At 36.3% G+C, this 20,658-nt stretch overlaps 1 protein-coding gene across 1 annotated transcript in view; it reads right to left on the reverse strand.

The window, feature by feature from the left end:
• PTPN4 (protein tyrosine phosphatase non-receptor type 4) overlaps nucleotides 1–20,658 on the reverse strand; it is a gene marked incomplete at its 3' end in the record, with an annotated part of 144,046 nt that overhangs the window by 70,532 nt on the left and 52,856 nt on the right. The window contains exons 5-9 of the mRNA XM_082682078.1: nucleotides 19,791–19,835; nucleotides 19,482–19,534; nucleotides 18,998–19,118; nucleotides 16,299–16,386; nucleotides 5,132–5,220 (exon numbers count right to left, since the gene is read on the reverse strand). Of these exons, the coding sequence (XP_082538204.1) occupies nucleotides 5,132–5,220; nucleotides 16,299–16,386; nucleotides 18,998–19,118; nucleotides 19,482–19,534; nucleotides 19,791–19,835 (396 nt within the window). The remainder of the gene's footprint in view (nucleotides 1–5,131; nucleotides 5,221–16,298; nucleotides 16,387–18,997; nucleotides 19,119–19,481; nucleotides 19,535–19,790; nucleotides 19,836–20,658) is intronic.

A 20,658-nucleotide genomic window follows, 5' to 3' on the forward strand; every position in this document is an offset into this window, starting at 1 on the left:
TGTGTTATTATGCACATGTATACTTATAACTGTTGCTTGTCTATTATCAGGTGTATGGGTCATACTTTCCTTTATCTTTGTGTGTCTTGTAATATTTTGCTGGCAACCAGATGTTTTACATATTGCATCGCAGTGAGTGTAAGTATTTGTTTCCCATCTTCCCAGCTTCCTGTTATTTGGTAGTTTACGTACATGGACTCTATCTTCACCCTCAACCTCCAGTTTAGGCTTCTGCTGTTGCTCTTCAAGGAAAGCACAGCTCTGGGTGTGCCCACAGGAATACTGAGATGACCAGGGGTACTAATCATCCCATTCTCTCAAAAACCACACCCAGCTGAGAACTCCTCTAATTGCCAACACACTGCTCTATTATCTTCAGCAGCGCCCTGGGCCATGAATTGCTTCAGGAACGAATTCAATCAAATTGTGACTGTTCCAAAGGAACAGTCTCTGAGGCAGGCACTTGACGCTATTTGCTCTACTATTCTGGTTTCTGTCTCTCCTGTTGTCTTTGGGTTTCCCAAGACAGTCCTTAATTAGCCTGAGCTTTGCAGTGACTTAAGTTGTGACGCTTTGTTATTATACAGGAGCCCTGGTGATGTGTCAGTTAAGTCTGGGGCTGGGGAGGAACTCGTCTTTAATCCTGTGATTAGGTCTCGGGTTTAGTGGTCTGAGCCCCTTGGCTGCACCCTTCGGTGCCCGTCAGCTCACCCCTCCCTAGCTGCAACAGGAAGTACAGAGAGGGCTGGAAATGGGTACTTCCCTTCCCCCACCTTGGTTAGGCTCTGGTAAAACACACGTTGGTTAAGTATTGGTAAAATAGATTTCCTTGAGGGCAGATCTTTGTCAAGGAGAGCAGAAAGCTCTGAGCATATTTCAAAACGGTTACTTTCCTGCTCAACTTCCATCCCTGCCCTTCGAACACAAGCGGATTTTTCTCCAATCTTCGCCCTGAGATCCTGGTGGGGTGCCTGGTAGTAAAACTCATGAGAACGAGGGGTCCTTCCTAAGTAACTTAGTCCAAGCTAGTCTCTGCTCCATCTCCAGCAATCTGTCAATCACCCTGCATGTACTCCTACCAGGGGTGGCTGCAGCGGTGGTTTCTAGTCCTGGTAAGTTGTCATGCCTTGTATTCACCTGTCTCTCCAGTTTTCAGAGCTGCAGTAAGTATGCCCTGTGTCCTCAATTCTCTGAGGGATCTAAAAAGAGTTGCTGATTTTGAGTTTTTTCAGTTTTTTTTTTTTTTTCTTGTGAGGACAGGGGGTGACAACTTCCAAAGTCTTTACCTGCTGGACTGGGAACCAGAACTCTCTCCATCCCTTTTCATTTTACTAATGATGTTTTTTGATGAGCATTAATTTTAATGAAGTCTAATTATAGAATCCAAGTAACTCCCAATTCAATATTCAACAGTTTAAAAGTATGAACTTGAACTGGATAATTTAGGGATAACCATATGTGGAAAGAAATGAGGGAATCTATTACATGGAACACTACTTTTTCTACACATAGCTCTAATTTTGAGAGAAGAGGTAAGTGAGAAGCTAGTGTTTCAGAAACGGAAAGACCCAGGTTTATTTAAAGCTCTGCTTCATACTCATCATACTTGTTAACACTGGCCCAGTCAGCTTCTCTGGCATTTCTCACTCCTTATCCATAAAAACAATGCTAACAACACCCAAGTTGCAGGGTTATAAGGTACAGATAAAATGCATTAAAATCCACAAGTGATTTTCTTCCTACCTTATTAATCTTATAAAACTATCAGCTCTAAAACTTCCACCTTTACTCAAAACTCTTCATTCATGTAGAAATTTGGTAATTCCGAGCTGTAATCATACTCCATTTTTATCAAGTGATTTTTATGATCTCCTCAAGGAGACTTCCACAATACTTTGCTAAAATATCAATTTAAGGGCAATGGCAATTCTACGAACACTAATTTGAATAAAGATGATGAGGCTGAAATGGTTCCTTATTCACATGTAGTATTAATAAGAAGTATGTTGCTTTTGTGAAAACAGATCCGTACTTTAAGAACTAAAAGTAAACCATGTATTTGATGATTTTCACACAACTTAATGATTGATTTTCTTTGGAAATCAATTGATATTGGATCTTAAATCATGGCAATTTGTGGTATATGTATAAATGTACTCTTAATGTTGTAGTATGTACTGCTATGAGTAGTTAGGATCAGAAGAAATCCTTATGTTCCAGGATGATGTAGGTCTAGTAGCTTTAACAACTTTAAATCCCATCTATTTAGTTTAATTCTGGAAAATAAAAATTTAAAGGAATACTATATAGTATTTTCCAATCAATATCTTAAATGCTCACATTCTTCTTTTTAACCTAACTTGTGTGATAAAGACTTATAAACATGAGTTCTATTTCTCAACATGAAACTACCTTCAAGAATATTTAATAATAAAATAATATACCAACTCCTCAGCATATGGAATATATAAGATCCTTCACAATCTGAATCTAATTTCTCTCCTAAGCAACATTATTATATCTTAAATTCTTGTGCCCTTGCTTCTGTCCTCAGTGAAGACAACTGAAAAAAAAAAATCAAACCAAATATCCCATCATCTCCTCAACTTGCCACGTCCTTTCTTACTATTAGGCTCCTGCAAATGTTTGGTACCTTTACCCTGAATTCCCTGACTGAACCCTCTATACACACATACCTCTTCCATACTTCCTCCTCACTGAAGAAATTTCTATTCATCCTTTAAAAACCATCTCAAATACCATAGGGCCATTACAATTTTCCCTAGTGAAATTATATCTTTGGTGTTTCCAAAGTAATTTGTCAAAAACGCTTCTAGAATCTTTATTGTATAATTTTGAAAATACAGAAAAACTTAGATTATCATTTTAACCACATCACCTGAAAAGAATTTATTTCTGATTTTGACATTCATAGAAAATGTAAAATTAATAAAAAGTATTTTAACTGTCTTTAGTAAAATCAGAAAAGTATTAAAATTGAAGATGCACATTTACCATTATGAAAGTCAACAACTGTAACTATCTCTTCTGAAGCATTTAAGTTACAAATTGTCTTATTATGTTTTGTAATTAATTTTTATGTGCCCACTTTTAGGCAAGGACTATGTCTTGAACTGTTTTGTATTCTCCTCTGAACATAACACAATCTGAATTATACAGGAAGAACTTAAAAAGATGTGAGATGAAACACTAAATGACCTTTGATTTTCTTTATGAGCTTTATAGAGGTATAATTTATATATAAAATGAAATATCCCAATTTTAGGCAAACAAATCAATGAGTTTTGACAAATGTATTCAGCTGTGTAACTACCACCCACCCAAACCACCATGTAACAATTTCCATCACCTGAAAATGTTCCAATGGCAACCAAGGGTCTGCTGTCTTTATACTGTGTGTTCTCAGGAATTTCATATAAATAGAAACAAAGAGTACGTCATCTTTTGTGTCAGGCTTCTTACACTTAGCATCATGTTTTGAGGGGAGGGTCACCCATATTGTTTAGTGTGTAAAACAGTTCATTTCTTTCACTGCTAAACAGTATTCCAATGCAAGTGTAATCTGCTTGTCCTTTCACCAACTGATGGACATCTGGAATTCTGTTTTGTGCTGTTATGAATAATACAACTATGAACACAGTGTGCAAATCTTTATACGAACTTGTATTTTCAGTTCTCTTGGGTAAATATCTAGGAATAGAATTGCCAGATTATATGGTAAATCTATGTTTAACCTTGAAGAAATACCAAACTGTTTTCCAAAGTTGGTCTACTAGTTTGCATTCCCACCAGCAATATATGAGATTTCTAGGTGCTTTGCTTCCTTGCCATTACTTGGTATTATCATTCTTTTTAATTGGAACTATTGTAGTGAGTGAACAGTAATAGTTCACTGCGGTTTTAATCTGCGTTTCACTAATGACTGAGCATCTTTTTGTGTACTTATTTGCCATCTGTATATCTCCTTTGGGGGAAGTATCTATTCACATATTTTGCCTATTCTTTTTAATCAAGTTGTCTTATTACTGAGCTATAAGAGTCCGTTACATTCTTTTGATAAGTCCTTTATCAAATATGTATTTTATAAAAGAGTGTTTTTTGCCTTTTCATTTTCTTTACAGTGTCTTCTGGAGAGCAAAAATATCTAATTTTGATGAAGTTCATTTCATCAATTTTATATTTTGTATTTCATGTTTTCCTAGATAGTGACCTATTGGGGAAATTTATGTTTATTTTCTCAACGTAATTGTGGCAATTTTCTAAAATAATAGCTTCTGTCAGTTATCATATTTCTATTAGTGTTATATAAGTGACTAATTACAAAAACCTATTAAATAATAATCAGAGATATTGAAACATCTGGACCGATTCTTTTAGGAGATATAAAGAGAAACAGATTGATACAATGTATTTCTTTTGTATTTGCTTCTTCCCCTAGAGAAAATCATTGTGTTTATTTTTAAAAACCCGAGTTACTTATATGATATTCACACAAGGGATATGTGATCAATATGATTTTTACAATTTTCAAGTTATCCCCTTAAAGGGAAATGGCAGATGCTACCTCTCCTCCTTCCTCACTTTGGGATATAGGAGTGACGGTGAGTGAGGCACTGGGCGACGAGGATAAGCACAGCATGCTAAGGACAGCAGAGCAATAACACAAAAGAAACATGAGTTTTAAACCCCATGGAGCCACCATACTTTCCCAGTACCAATTTAAACGACTGTAATAAGGGGCCTTTGTTGCAGCAACCATGCCCATGTTCCAACTAATAAACTAGCACCCACTGAATGCATTTAAGTGAAGTACTGTATTCAAAACAACTGGCACAGCGTGAGACGCAGAGTAAATATGACAATATTAGCTATTACACTACAGTACAGATTTAGAGACTAAGAGAAAAATTCGCAAAGTAGTATTTTCTTTAAACTAAGATACTTCGGAAACAAATAATTCAATTATTTTAATAGGTATCTTCTGGTAGATTCCAAGTAAGTGGGACAAAGTTGTATGACAACATTAAATAGCTCAACAACCACTTTCTTTAATATGAATTGTATTTGGTAATATAATGGTAAAAGCAAAAGTACTGATGGAAGTTCTTACCATGGAAAGGTATTCATTCGTACTTTGTTCTTATAAATCAGAATTCCTCCTGACATCACTCCAATCATAATTTCATTGTTACTTTGATCCTTCAAAAAACAACAACAAAAAGAAAATGGCAAATCTAAAATAAACTGTTAAAGTTATATTTTAAAAATATGATTAGTTTTTTTTACACAGTGTGACATTTCATCAAAGGCAACAGTTAACTGAATATTTACAAATCCATATGGTAACTGTTACATCCTAAAAATAAAGGACATACTTCAAATCAAACTTAAATGTTGCATTATTAAAATTTATTAATCTAAAGCAAAAATGATTTCAGGATTTCCCACAGTTTATAAATGGGACTGACTCTTTGATATAGAAAATCAAAGACCTTCTCATCTTATAGAATGACAAGTTAGTACCCATCTTTCCATTTCTAAAACTATTAAGGTCCAATTACTGTGTAAATATGGTGGTAGGATTGCAAAAGTGAAGAAAACCTGGAGTTCAGAGTTTGGTGAAGGGCAACCTGTAATAAAATAATATTTCCAATATAATGAGAAGTTCTGTAACAGACATAATACAACAAAAACATTATGGGAGTATAGAGTGGGGACAATTGCTGGAGAGTTTGGAAGGCTCCTGAGAAGGAAATTTGAATTGTGCTTTGATGGGTGAGTTCTCATGCTGACTGATCCAATGTCAACAGCTGACCTGCACTATTAAGAGAATGAGTGGAATTAAAACTTTTCTCAGCTGCTAATCAGTCTTGAAATAGCTCTGCTTCTTGACTTGAAATATACTCCAGGCAAACTAATATAGCAATAATGCTTTTATCCCTAGCATTTATGTGATCAGAAGATAGAACTAATTAATGAAAATATAATGAAGATTTTGTAATTGTCTCCCTAGGAAAAAAACCTTTAAAATGTAGTTTCAATAATTTCTAATTAAATGAAATATTACTAAATTAGCCTGTTAGGTAAGCTAACGTGTAGTAAGTGGCCAAACACAGCAGTGTATATTAATTTGTCTGGCTGCTCCTTTTCTTTTGCAATAACCAGCACCACTGCACACTATTATCGGAGTCTTAAATCACTGTTTAAAGGACGTCAATCAGAAGTGTGAAGCAAGATAGCAGGTCCAGCCTCACAGACGGCGACTTAATATACGCTCTGCTTATTCCTTCTGCTCCCAATCTCATAAAACATCAGAGAAGATATATGAAAACAGAAAAAATCCCTAACACTTGAAAACAATCCATAACACTGAAAGGTATGTAATCAGTGGGCCAGACATTTTGAGGAGTCTGTGAAGACAAAGTGGATAAGATCAGATTTATGGAGAGAAAATAATTCCAGAAAACCGCAGCCCAAGGGGAAGCCTCAAATTCCCGTCAGGATGATCAGGTAGGAGCAGGAAGATAATTAGCTCCTATCAACCCTACAATCTAGACTGAGCTACAGGACACAGAAGTGTGTGCAGCCTGTCTACAAGTGTGGAGCAAGTGTGGATACTGGGGACAGGAACAGAATGATCCCCAAAAGGCATGGAGAACCCCAAACTGAAAAAGCAAACTATAGGCACATTCTACCCGGCAGTTCCTTCCTTCCCTCCTCCAGCACCTAAAACAGGCCACAGTGAGGACAAACATCACGCGTGACCAAGTGAAGTAGCAATCACAAATACGAAAGGAGTATACAACCAAGGGCCACCAAGCACTTGAGAGGAACGAATGCCATTAAAGAGATATGAAAAACTCAATAAATACGTAAAGCAGTCAGGCTGCTATGTTGGTAGAAAAACGTTAAAAAACACTGCAGGGATATCTAGGAATTCAAATTCTCAAATTATAGCTATCTATATAGCTATCAAATTCTCAAATCATAGTTATCTAGACTGAGGTATCAGTTCCCAAGGTACTGCCAGAGTTGGGCAAGAGAACCAAGAAAATAAGTATTACGTCCTTTATGGATACAAATGCTATTAATTCCAGTGTATAGAAAAACGAACGCTGACCACCTTATTTTATGCTTTTCTTATCACTTATTACTATCTAATATAACGCTATACACTGACTTGTTTAATCTGTTTATTTTTTCTCTTCTTCACTAGAACCTAAGTAGCAAAGTGCAGGGCCTTTGTTTTGCGCCCTTTCAGGTTTTTAGATGTAGAAAGGCCTACCCATTTGTGAAATGAATGGATCTCTATTATCTGTAGGAAAATATCTCCGCTGTTTAGCTTGGCACTGAAATGACCACCCCGTCCCATTTCATTTCCCCCTTTATAATTTGTAAAAACCTGCTTCCCATCAGGCCATTCCACGTGTTTTGTGTACCCATAATTACATGTTTTAATTAATGCTGTTCTCAACTCTTCACGTCTCTCTGATGAATCAAATCAAACCTAACCAAAGTCTAGATCAAGTCCACCTTCTCTGTGAAAACTTCATTAGCCCAGTAGAATGTACTGAATTGTACCATGAATATGTAATCAGCAAAGTCCAGACTATGTGAAACTACAGGTGAAATGGTGCAGTTCTTTAACAAGAAAATTCTAAGGAACGGTAAGGGAAGAAGGGATTAAAACACATTTAAAGTTATTCAATTAAAACAAACAAACAAAAAGCAAGACCAAATTTTAGTATCCAGGAAGGCACACTGTGTGATAAAACCACAGAAGAACAATGTAGGAAGGGGCTATGATTGGTACAGTATATAAAAAGCGTTTCTGGAATGGCTGGCTAAAGCCTACTGCTGACCTGCGTAGTATTTACAAAGATGTTCACTAAGATATACACACAGGCGTATGCGCTTTATCTTACAACATGTTAAAAAGCAGCAATGTAAACAGGATGAGATTTCGGAGGACTGTGAACAGATATTCTAATATTCTCTACCCATGCCTCAACTGTCCATTCACTCTGCCCTGCAGTGTGCCCTCCCCTCCTTTCTGGTGGAGACCACAGTTTTACTCTCCACTAAGTCGCTGGGACCACTTAACCATTCTAGTCTCTCTGCAGTCACATGGTAAGAATACAATAATAACACAAAGCCACTAAAATTTTCCATTTAGTATCTTCAGACCACAGTTGAGCTCAGGTAACAAACTGCAGAAACAGAAACCATAGATAAGGGGGGACCACTGTATATTTTTCTAGATCTTTGTTTATATATACAAAATATAAATATGTAGTGTTTATAACCACACAATTTCTTTAATCAACAAAAACTGGGAAATATTATTGCGTAATTTTTCTTTTGCACTTAGCATTTTGTAGATATCTTTTCCTATCAATATATATACCTCTAACTCATCAGTTTTAACTGCTGCGTATTATTCCAAAATATGGATTTATCACAATTTCTTAACCATTTCTGTTGACTCATTTAGAGATTTCTAAATTTTTAATATTACAAACAATGCTGTAATAAAAATCCTTGAACACATTATTTAAAACACCTCTATAAAAAGGGTGGAGTCTGAGAAATGGTCAAATATTATATTCATATCAGTATTTGCACTCCAAAGGGGTTATATACCAAGTTATACTTCAACATGCTCATCTCTGTTTTTCCTGTATTTCTACTTATATGTTTTAAAAAGTTACTCTATTTTGGGGACTCTTTATAAAATATGAATACTAAAAAACTTTCTGTAATATATGTTGAAATTGTTTTCACTTTTACCTTTTAGCTTTATGATTTTCCCCTATATATATCATTAGTTTAAAATTATTATGTTTGTATATTTTTCATGTAGTTAGGTATAAAGTTAGCCATAATACACACTCATTAATAATTAAAAAAATATTTCTGTGTGCCCTATATAGGTCTAACAGTGTTATGTGCTCTCAAATTATTCAATGAAAGTGAATACAAGTAATGACCTACTGATACTTTCATAAAGATACAGAAGGATCAAAAAGGGGAAAGAAAAACAAAAGCTATGTCTAGACAGGTCCTGATGAGTAAAAAGCACATAGCAGAATATGGAAAATCACTGTGTGATCTGAATATTTTAGGGTGACACAGATGAAATCATATATATAGCTCTATTGTACAGAAGAGATTCTTTTCTCTGTTTCAAGGGATTATATTTTTAAATTATTTGATTATTCGAACAAATATGTCCGAAAGTCCTCAAATATATGCAGGTTAAAAACAAGGTTTTTGAAGAACCTTAAAACAGAAACAGATATCATATGATTAAATTAGTTAACTTCTCTGTGTCTCATTTTCCTCATCTGGAGAGTAAGGATGATAATACTCTTACTTCACAGGGCTGTTTTAAGGATTAAATGAGATTAATATATATAAGCCCTAAGAAGGTTGTCAGGCACATAGTAGATGCTACAAAGGTGTTTCCTGTGATTATTATCTGTAACCTGCACAGTAAAATCTCTCAAAATTACTGTTCTCACAGTCTTTCTTGAATATTCTCTAATCAATCAGCCTTTGGCCATCACAATAGCTCCAAAATTGCTATTACAAAGTCAATACTGGTAATATTACAATAACTTCCACATTTCTAATCCAATTCTCATCTGACATAGTTGACCACACCTGATTCACCTGGCTTCAAAGACACACAAGTGTCTGACAGAAAGAAAGGCATTCTTTTTGAAAGGCGTTCTTTCTATCTAAATGGCTATTTCTTCCGCATCTAACCTTTAAAATTTGAAGTGTTCCAGCTCTGAGGACCTCTAATCTTCAATTGCTACTAGCTGTGTTCCTTCAGTGCTCCCGTGTCACGGCTTTAAATATTATCTGTAAGCTGACAATTCCCAAATGTATGGCTCTAGTCCAGACCTCGCCTCTGAACTCCAGTTCCATATACTGAATTGCCTGCCTTCCTTCATTTCGATTGATAAAAGTATTCTAAAATTGCATGTCCCAAGACTAGCTCCTGACCCACCCTCTCAAATCTGCTTCTCTCTGATTGTTACAAATTACTGAAGTTACTCCATCCTTGTAGTTGTTCAGGCCAAAACGTTGGAATCATTCCTTGAATCCTTTTTCTCTCACACCCTAGAGCCAATACATCAGTCAGTGCTGTCACTTCCATATTCAAAATACATGTAGATTGGGTAACTTCCCTGGCAGTCAAGTGGTTAGGGCTTTCACGCTTCCACCCTGGGCAGGGGCCCAGGTTCGATCCCTGGTCAGGGAACTAAGATCCCGCAAGACACACGACGCGGCCAAAAACAGTTTAAAAAAAATGGAAATCGTACCATGTCTTTTATCTCCTCAAACCCTCAACTGGCCTTGCTTATAATTAAAAGCCAAAGTCTGTAAAATTCTTATAAAGTCCTGGTCCACCTGGACCTTGTCAATACGCTCCACTCCAGCTCACTGTACCAGCCATACTGTTTGGTATGGAACTTTGCTGTTCCTTAAGGTGCAAAGCACACTATTTCATGGCCTTTTACTGCTGTTTCTTCTGCTTAGAACATTCTCCCCACGGATATCTGCACAACTCCTCAACATCTGTTCACCTTCTCAGAAGGCCTTCTCTGATATCCCATTTTTGATTGTCTCACTCCCCTTTCTCACCTTAATTTTTCTCCACAGCATCTATCACAATCTGATATATTACCTTTTAATTAATCATAAGAAAACTGAGTAGAATATACAGTAAAATGCACAAACCTTAAGTGTACAACTCAAAATTTTACAACGTGCATAACTTGAGTATATACACTTACATGTAACCACCACAAACCAACATATACATTTTTCCAAATCCCAGAAGGCTCCCTCAGGAGCCTCCCAGCTAGTAACACCTCTGCAGAGGGAACTGCGGTTCTGACTTCTGCTGATACAGACTGGTATTTTGCCTATTCTTGAACTTCACTTCCATGGAATCACATACTATGCACTCCAAGATACTCAATTATTTGCTCATAGTCTGTCTTGCCCACTGGAATGCAAGCTTCATGAGGGTAGGATTTTATCTACTCACTGCTGTATCCATGGTGTCTATAAACAGGACTTGCAACACAGAAGGTGCTCAATAAATGTTCACTGAATGAATAAATGAATAATCAAAATAGCATCATTAAGCTTTCCTTTTCTTGAAACTTTGAAGGGCAAAAGTTATTTTTCAGTAGAATTACCTTCATCATTATTACAAACACCTATGGAAATAAGATATTCACAATTAAGCCCAAAACTTGGGTAGAACTGTTTTAGGGTCAATTTAGAGCATCCTATACCTAACAAAAACCTAAGGCCAAGCCTTCTGTGATTACATTTACATCTAGATAACCAGGAATCAGTTTCTTAGGAAAACAAAGAGTTTATATCATGCTAACTTCTTTATAAAACAGAGATTAAACTTGAAGATCTACGGTATAGATATCGTATAGCCCTATTATGCTATTTTATTCCACTCTCACAGTGTAATAAATATTGACTGATTTTCTAGTAAAGATGATAGGAATTTAGTGAGCCCTCAAGCCATTCATTTAAGAAGTTACTTAGGCCAACAATTACTCCTGAGATAGTGCTTCTTCCATTTTTAGAGGTCAGAAATTCTTTATAAATATTTAAATTTAGCTCCCACAATGTTCCTTGGTATTAATTTAATATGCTCAAATTATTTTATATTTTCAAGATTAATTTGATACCTGTTATTTTATCAATTGATCCTAACCACAAACTTAGGGGTAACTAATTATTATTCTTTCTAGGTGAGTCTGAGAGCAGTGCACAGAGGCTGTTGGGTAGAAATAATGATAGTATTTGTACCCATGGCTTGGTTAGAAGTATATTTCTTAATTTCCAAATACTCGGAGGATTTTTAAAGTCATCGTTTTGTTATTGTTTTTAGCTTAAATGTACCATGAACAGAAATTACATTCTGCATATTTAAAAATAATATGTACTCCAAACTTGTCGGAGACAGTATTCTATAGTTTGCTATGTTGCTAAAATCTATATTATGCTGATTTTTAAAATGTCTGTTCCATCAGTGATTGAATAAGGGGTATGAGAATCTATCACTTTCTTTTGCTCTGTGACAGACATTGTTAAGAGAACAAAAGGGCAAAAGAAAGAGTGGGGAAAATATCTGCAAATCACATATCCAACAAAAAAAGTGTATCTAGCATATACAAAGAGTTCTCAAAACACAGGAGTAAAAAAAGAAAAGAACAAATTAAATAATGGGAAAAACACCTGAACAGACATTCATCAAAGAACCCAACATCATTAGTCATTAGGGAAATGCAAAGTAAAACCATGATGAGATAAAACACACCTATCAGAAAAGCTTAAAAAGAAACAAAACAGTGCCACATGCTAAAAGGATCTAAAACAATTGGAACTCGCAAAGATGCTGGTGGGGATGCAAAGTGGTTCAGTCAGTCTAGAAAACAATTCCATAATTTCATATAAAGCTAAGTATACACTTGTTATATGACCCAGAAATCCCACTTTGGGATTATTACCCTACAGAAATGAGAACTTAAATTCACACAAAAACCGGTAAATGAATGTTTGCAGTAGGCCTATTAGTAACAAAACAAAACAAAAAATACTGGAAACGACCCAGATGTCCTTCCGTGGGTGAATGGAGAAACAAACCATGGTACATCCATATAACTGAATACAATTCAGCAATAAAAGGCATGAACTACTGAACTACACAGTACCTAGGATAAATCCCAAATGCATTACTGTAAGTAAAAGAAGCCAGTCTCAAAAGATTACATACTGCAGGATTCCATTTATAAGACATTTTGGAAAAGACGAACTATGGAGTCAGGCAACAGACCAGGGTTGCCAGGAACCGGGGGTAAGTATGAGGGTGGACTTACCAGTAGGAGGCTGGGCAGCACGAGCCAGTGTATTTTTTTGGGGTGGGGTGGGGGGTGGCGGTGATGGAACTGCTCTGTTTCTGTTTGTGGTTACGTGAACACTACACGTGTTAAAAACTCATACAACTGAACACCAAGAAAAAAATCAATTTACGATGTTATTTTAAGAAACAAATATTCCCACGTTCCCTGCCCTCAAATCTTTTTTTTTTTGGCTGTGTTGGGTCTTCGTTGCTGCACGCAGGCTCCCTCCAGTTGCGGCGAGCGGGGGCCACTCCTCGTGGCGGTGCGCGGGCTTCTCATTGCAGTGGCTTCCCTCCTTGTGGAGCACGGGCTCTAGGCGCGCGGGCTTCAGTAGTTGCGGCACGCGGGCTCAGTAGTTGTGGCTCACGGGCTCCAAAGCACAGGCTCAGTAGCTGTGGCACATGAGCCTAGCTGCTCTGCGGCATGTGGGATCTTCCCGGGCCAGGGCTCGAACCCGTGTTCCCTGCATTGGCAGGCGGATTCTCAACCACTGTGCCACCAGGGAAGCCCCCTCAAATCTTTTCTTCTTTCCTTTTTATCCTGAAGCTGTCCTTCATTCTTTTCTTTTCTATAGTTTCCTTTTCCCTTATTCATATAATCTTGCAGGCATACTAAATGTTTTGTTTTGTCAAATAGGCCATGTTCTCTCTTGATTCCCGGTCTTCCTTCATCCTGATGGCTCTATGGTGAAAACTACTCCCTTGGCTAGTTCTTATTAACTTTTCTGGCTTCAGTAAATTACTACTAAGAAGGCTTCCCTACCCTCTGCTGCCAGGCTGGATTAGAAGTTCCTGCCACAGGGTCCCGTGGCATTCTGTACTTGCCCCTTCATATTCTCAAATACTTAACTGTTCATACGTGCTCTAATTCTTTCCCCTCACTATCTTGTGAGCTCCATGAGGGCAGGGATAATTGATGTTTTGTTCACTAAGTCATCCTTAGTGCCAACACTGTGCAAGGCACATAACAGATGCACTGCTATGACGGTTCTAAGACTTATTTGCATCTTGCAGATTGCTATAAATAACTTAGTTCTACTCTAATTTTTTCAGCCTACATTCTGGAGGCAGAGAGAAAAGATCTTACCTTGCTTTTCAAAATAAAATATTATTTCAAACATACTTTTGCTTGTGATATTCAATTAAAACTTAAGTATTTTCTTTACATGTCCTCTCCCCTCTACCTTTTGTCCTTTTTGTTCCTGAGGCTACAAAACTTCCCTTCATGTTCACTGAACATTTGCACATTTTCTGAAGTTCTCCACATCCACATACAGCAGAAACACCTTTTCCTAGCTGGGTTATTTTGTGGGGTTTTTTTTCTTTTTTTTTTTTTTGGTCTGTACAAAATATTTAAATTCCTTTAATTTGGCACTCTACATTTATGGCTTTCTGAGAAAGAGTTTTACAATCTACTAATTTAAACAATAAAAAAACATAACTTAAACAAATCAATAAATAATGATATGGTTAATTATGTATGAGATCCAGCCATGTCACTTAAGTTAAAAAAAAGTCTAAGATTCTTTGTATTATATTGACAGCAGTCAATGATAACAGCAGTCTAAACCACCTTCAGAAAACTGTTTAGCACTAAAATGACTGATTTTAATGGTCTTTTTTACTGTTAACCATAGTCTAGTGTACATATTTAAAGTTCCATTTGTTTTAGACTGTAGTATAATAAAAACAAAATCTAGTGACCACTACTTTACCTTTGGAGAATCACGTTCAAAAGTAATAGCCCGCAAAGAGGGAGGGAGGGTGAAGGGCCCATTCTAAAGAACACAAGAAGTTCAAGGGAGACTTAAACATTTTAAATGGAACCAGACAGACTTCCAAGTCACAAATGCTCAGAATTACCAGATCCAGTCATGTGAGGAAAGCAAGTCATTTGGTTTTTTAAAAGGAATGGGTCTGCATATGTCTATATGTTAAAATAAATTAAAAATAACTATCTAAGGAAAACTTAACTCCCTTTCAGGCTGGGATCCATATTAGGCTTAGTAGTTTGTCCCAAGAAAATATAAAACCTATCACCAATTAAACTGATGATTACCTATAATTCCACTTTTCATTAGGTATAGAGAATAGCTGTACTTCAGGTACTTCTAAAGGAATATAATCTCTTGATGAAACAATCATGAGAAGGAATCTAGGTGAAGAGACGCACAAATGAAGGATAGTCACTCACAAATACGCTTATGGCAGGAGGATAACAGTCTTTTGGAAGCAGCAAATTGACACAGTGAAAAAGAAGTCAGGGAGGATGGTGATGGGATGAACTAGGAGACTGGGATTGACATATATACACTAATATGTATAAAACAGACAACTAATAAGAACCCACTGTATAAAAAATAAATAAATTAAATCAAAAAAATAAACTAAATAAAAGCTTTATCTCCTCCAAAAAAAAAAAGAAAAAAAAAAGTTAGGGTGTTGTACAGGAAAAGCCAGTGATTATAGAATTCCATCCTAACAAAGGAATGGTAGAGGGGCAACCAAAATATGTAAATACAACTGATTTTGTGCTTTATAAATAAAAATTTATAATGATGTTACTAAATGATGAAAGGAGTGTAGTAATACAGGCCTCAGTGAGGTGAAAGCATCTTTTATGATAATGATTTCATAAAAGTTAAAAATTCAAATTACTTTTCCTGTAACAGTTTTTTTTATTTGTTTTTAAAATTTATTTATTTATTTTTGGCTGCATTGGGTCTTTGCTGTGCGCAGGCTTTCTCTAGTTGCGGCAAGCAGGGGCTACTCTTCGTTGCGGTGTGCAGGCTTCTCATTGCGGTGGCTTCTCTTGTTAGGAGCACGGGCCCTCGGCGCACAGGCTTCAGTAGTTGTAGCTCGCGGGCTCTACAGCGCAGGCTCAGTAGTTGTGGCGCACGGGCTTAGTTGCTCCAGGGCATGTGGGATCTTCCTGGACCAGGGGTCAAACCCGTGTCCCCTGAATTGGCAGGCAGATTCTTAACCACTGCACCACCAGGGAAGCCCACTGTAACAGTTTTTATTTTGCAAAATAAAAATTCTAAAGGTACCGTCTCTTATGGTCAGCAAAAATTATCCTTATAACATAAAACACTACCTGTAGAAAAATAACACGAAAAATCCACTTCAACCACTCTTCTTGTCAGGTATTGAATCTTAAGTGATTGTAACTGTGAAAATACTTATATTCAGAGGAAATTTTCAGTGCGACTATGCTGGCAGCACTCACTGTTCCATTTGTTGCCTAATCCTATCAGGGCATTAAAGATTTTTTTTTTGCTGAATAATGGTGCCTAACTCAACAATATCAAAATGCATTTTCTTCACTTACCCTTGCATAGTGGAATTCAACTCCATAGAGTTCTAAGGTACGTGCTGTGTTCAGGTAATTAAATTCTGCTTCTGCAGGAGATAAGCCTCTGTAAAAACATCATTAGGTTAAAAATTATAACAATCACAGATATGACCAAATTACAAAAAGGCGATTTGTCTGAAACTTTCCAGCATTCTGATTGACTATTTTACAAAACGCCATGTGCAAGGGCGCTCCTCTTAGTTCTGTGCAGTAACATCTAACTTTTCTGGAAGGTACATTTTCAGTAACACAAATTATTATTTTGTAGAATATTTTCTTATTTTCCAGAAACACAAGAATGCACCAGCTTTTTAAAGTTCTAAGCTACTCTCAGACTTAACTTAAAAAAAAGCCACTCTCAGACTTGCAAAGCCACTCTCAGACTTAAAACAAATATTTTTCAAAATTTGGTCTACACTCCATATGTGCATTGTAATCACACAGGGTGCTTCTGACACATGCAGTCTCTGGGGCGAACTCTGGAGCAGGGCTTCTCAGGGTGTGGTGCACAGACAGGTGTTGACTCATAACAAGAACAGACATTGAGAGTGTCACAGCCTTTTGTAGCACTTTGGCAGAGTAATTTTATGTCTGTTGCATGTAACAACAAAAAAGTACTTGTTAATTTCTTATGCCTTTGTTTATTTCTCTATCTTATTTTTCTAGTAATTCATTTTTATTATATTTTTCAGAAGCATCATTCCATGAGAGACTGAGGGGAAAACCGGTCTTTCATCACAGGTAGTTTCAGACGTACTGCTCTTTAGAAACTGATATAGAACAAATGGGTCCAAATTGTTTATATTTAAGAAATATTCCAGGTGATTCTTATGAACACAAGTTTGAGGACTACTACTGTAAATGCAAAGCCTTTAAAAAGGCTATATTATATATAGTTCTAACAACCTTGGTTCTCTGATATTATCAGGCTATAGCAGAGCAAAAGCAACAAATTAAAAATGCAAAGATATCACCCTTCATTCATGAATGATATCAGGGAGCAAGCAGCCTGCCAATGTATGATCATAAAAATGGGATTCCTCATAAAAGAGATATACTTCAGTTTTCTATAAGATTCAATTAAGTTAAATAAATACTCTACTTTCTTCCCCACCCTCCTGCATTATAAACTGGAGGATTCTATTTTTTCTTTCTTTAAAAATTTGCAGAACCATTTCTTTAAAGCAAACAGAAATATATAATAAATACCTTGTGAAATGTACAAACTTCTTCCTGACAGAAACAGACTTGTCATTATTGGTAAATTTTTTTAAAAATCTGGTTTATCCTCAAACCCTTGGTTCAGATATGCAATGTGTCGGACTTTCATAATAAATGGCATTTGCTTTTAGACCACAACAGCCCCCACACCACATGAAGCCGGTCTGATAGAATTCTCACTCCGTCATCTTGTTTTAGATTAGGGTCCACAAACCTTTACTGGAAATAGCTGGCTGGTAAGCACTTCAGGCTTTCAGGCCATATGGCCTCTGCTGCAACAATTCAGCTCTGCTGTTACGTGAACACAGCCACAGACAATGTGTAGGCCAATGAGGGAATCTGTGTTCCAATGACTGTTCACGTAAGGACACTGAAAGTAGAATTTCTCAAAATTTCATGTGCCACAAAATGTTCATCTTCTTTTGATTTTCTTCAACTATTTCAAACCATTTTTATTAGCCCGTAGACCACGCAAAAGGAGGCAACAGGCCATAGTTTGCCAACATGTTGTAGACACATGGGCCATTACCGAATGAAAGTGAGTCTCCTTATTAATAAGAGCTAATATTTCTTCAGTGCTTACTATGTGCCAAGCACTGTTCTGAGTACTTTGTATATATAAACTCACTTAATCCTTATAATAACACCAGAGGTAGATAGTTTTATCATCCCCAATTTACATGTAAGGAAACAGAAACAGACATAGAGTGATTCGGCTGAGGTTACAAGATTGTAAGTAAAGTAGCCTCATCAGAATTTCAAACGAGGCCAAATGAGTCTGGCTCAGATTCTTAGAGTCTAGCTCAGATTCTCAGCCAATATGTAACACTGCCTTAGTTCCTCCATGAGTATTTTGAATTGTATGGTAAAGCAAAACTGAACTCTGAACCAAGAAACAATATGATTTTCTATTCCAAGCGATAAGCCTCTTCTTGAAAACTCATGTCACAGAAAATCAGACTCATAAAATATCAAAGTTGAATACTGTTATAAATGAAAAAATGCTACTATTTTAAAAGAATTTTTTTTTTTATTAATTTAGTACTACATAAAGTTCCTTTTCTTCTCTTGGCTCATTACCAAACAGAATAGATTCCTTTCACACAGCTAAAAACTAAGAAAGAATTGCTAAGTAGATTGAACTGTATATTGTGAACATATTATTAATATTCTAAAATTCCTTCTTAAAGAACTGGCGACTTTGTATAATAGCCAATACATGTCTGTTTACATACAGCTTTGTGTTTCTTAACAGACATGAAAACAAGCCTCATATAGTCTATGATTTTTTTTAGTATAGATTACCTACATTTCTTTACAGTAATCATACTATTTTATATAATAGTAACTATTCTATATTAAGTAATCACATTAGAAATAATTTAAAACATTTCTCTAGAAAAGATGCCATTAAGAAGTTTATCAAGTAAGCAGAAAAGTAAGTAAATCCTTACGTATGTTGCTGATGTAGTTTTGCAATTTCTTTTTCAAAATCTTGAGGTTGATTAGGAATGAAAGAATAATCTGAGAGGTAGCCTGGCAAGTTTTCTGATTGATTGTAGTCTCCAAGTTCAGCTAATAAATGGAAAGAAAATATTCACACTTCAATAAACACATTTTTCAAGTTTTATAGCCAAATCAGCAATGTCAAGAATTCCTTTATATTTCTGGAAGTAAAATATTTGTTTCTACTGTTACCATTTAAGCAAATTGTAACAATGCATTTAACGTTCTCCTAGGTCTTAAACAACTTCAGAAAAATTATTTTCAGGAATCAAAGTAAGTGCTAACTAATTGGATGTTTCATTACACTTTCTGTGTAGTCACTTTTTTCTGCATAGTAACATATGTTTAAAAAACTCATACATTAAAGGCCGTACTACCAACAGAGACCATGCAATCACACGCTATTTGGCCCAAAGGTGGACTGATACTTACACTGAACAGCAAATGAAGCCAAAAGAGCAGCAGTGTTATAAGGACAGGGCAATCTAATGAAACAGAAAATAACTCAAGGTTAAACACAATAATTTTAAAAGCAATATAATTTATATTATACTATTCACACTTGAAGTTTCTGTGTGACTTACATTTTAACTATTAAGTAATGAACTTATCTGATGAAAGGAATTCATGCTACATGTAGCCATCTTTCAGTAGATAATCTGTCTGCAATGATCATGAACTACTTAATACAGAATTGGAAGTATTTTTAAAGCCCATTACTAAAAACTTAAAACAGCTCACCTTCCAGTAAGTATGTCTTGTTTGATTTGCAAGAAATACTGGTACCTTAAAAAAAAAAAAAGATAGCGTTTACTGGAATTATAACATTTAGAGTTTTAAAAACTGTATATTTACATTAACAAATAAAACTGAAATATTTAAGTATTTGCTTTTATAATATGCATACTAGCCCACGTAAAGATATTTTAAAATAAACTTTCATAAATACATGAATGCAAACATTTAGAATTCTTTGATAAATGAAATCTGATACTTATATTTTGTTTCCCTAGCTTCTATTATAAAACTTTCACGAATTGAAGAATTACATGGCTGAGGGAGATTAGGGAGAAATACTCTAAAGTGGGGCTTCCCTGGTGGCGCAGTGGTTAAGAATCCGCCTGCCAACGCAGGGGACACGGGTTCAAGCCCTGGTCCAGGAGGATCCCACATGCCGCGGAGCAACTAAGCCTGTGTGCCACAACTACTGAGCCTGCGTGCCACAACTACTGAAGCCCACGTGCCTAGAGCCCGTGCTCCGCAACAAGAGAAGCCACCATAACGAGAAGCCCGCACACCACAACAAAGAGTAGCCCTTGCTCACCGCAACTAGAGAAAGCCCGCACGCAGCAATGAAGACCCAATGCAGAGCCCTCCCCCCCAAAACACAAAAAAATAAATACTCTAAAGATTGGTGTATGCAGAAAGTAGAACTGGGAAGCACAGAAAACTTAAGTCAGAGACATAGAAGAGCTGACAGTAGCAACACTAGGGACCAACTAAAGAAAATCACTCTTTCAGCTGAGCCAGGAAGCCAGCTGCAAGGACAGGCCTATGTGTTGATCACCGTATCATCAGGCAGCAGGAAGCTGCTAATGGTAGAAAAGCA

Source organism: Grampus griseus, assembly GCF_964374135.1.
Source record: "Grampus griseus genome assembly, contig: HAP1_SCAFFOLD_50, whole genome shotgun sequence".
NCBI classification, from domain to species: Eukaryota; Metazoa; Chordata; class Mammalia; order Artiodactyla; family Delphinidae; genus Grampus; species Grampus griseus.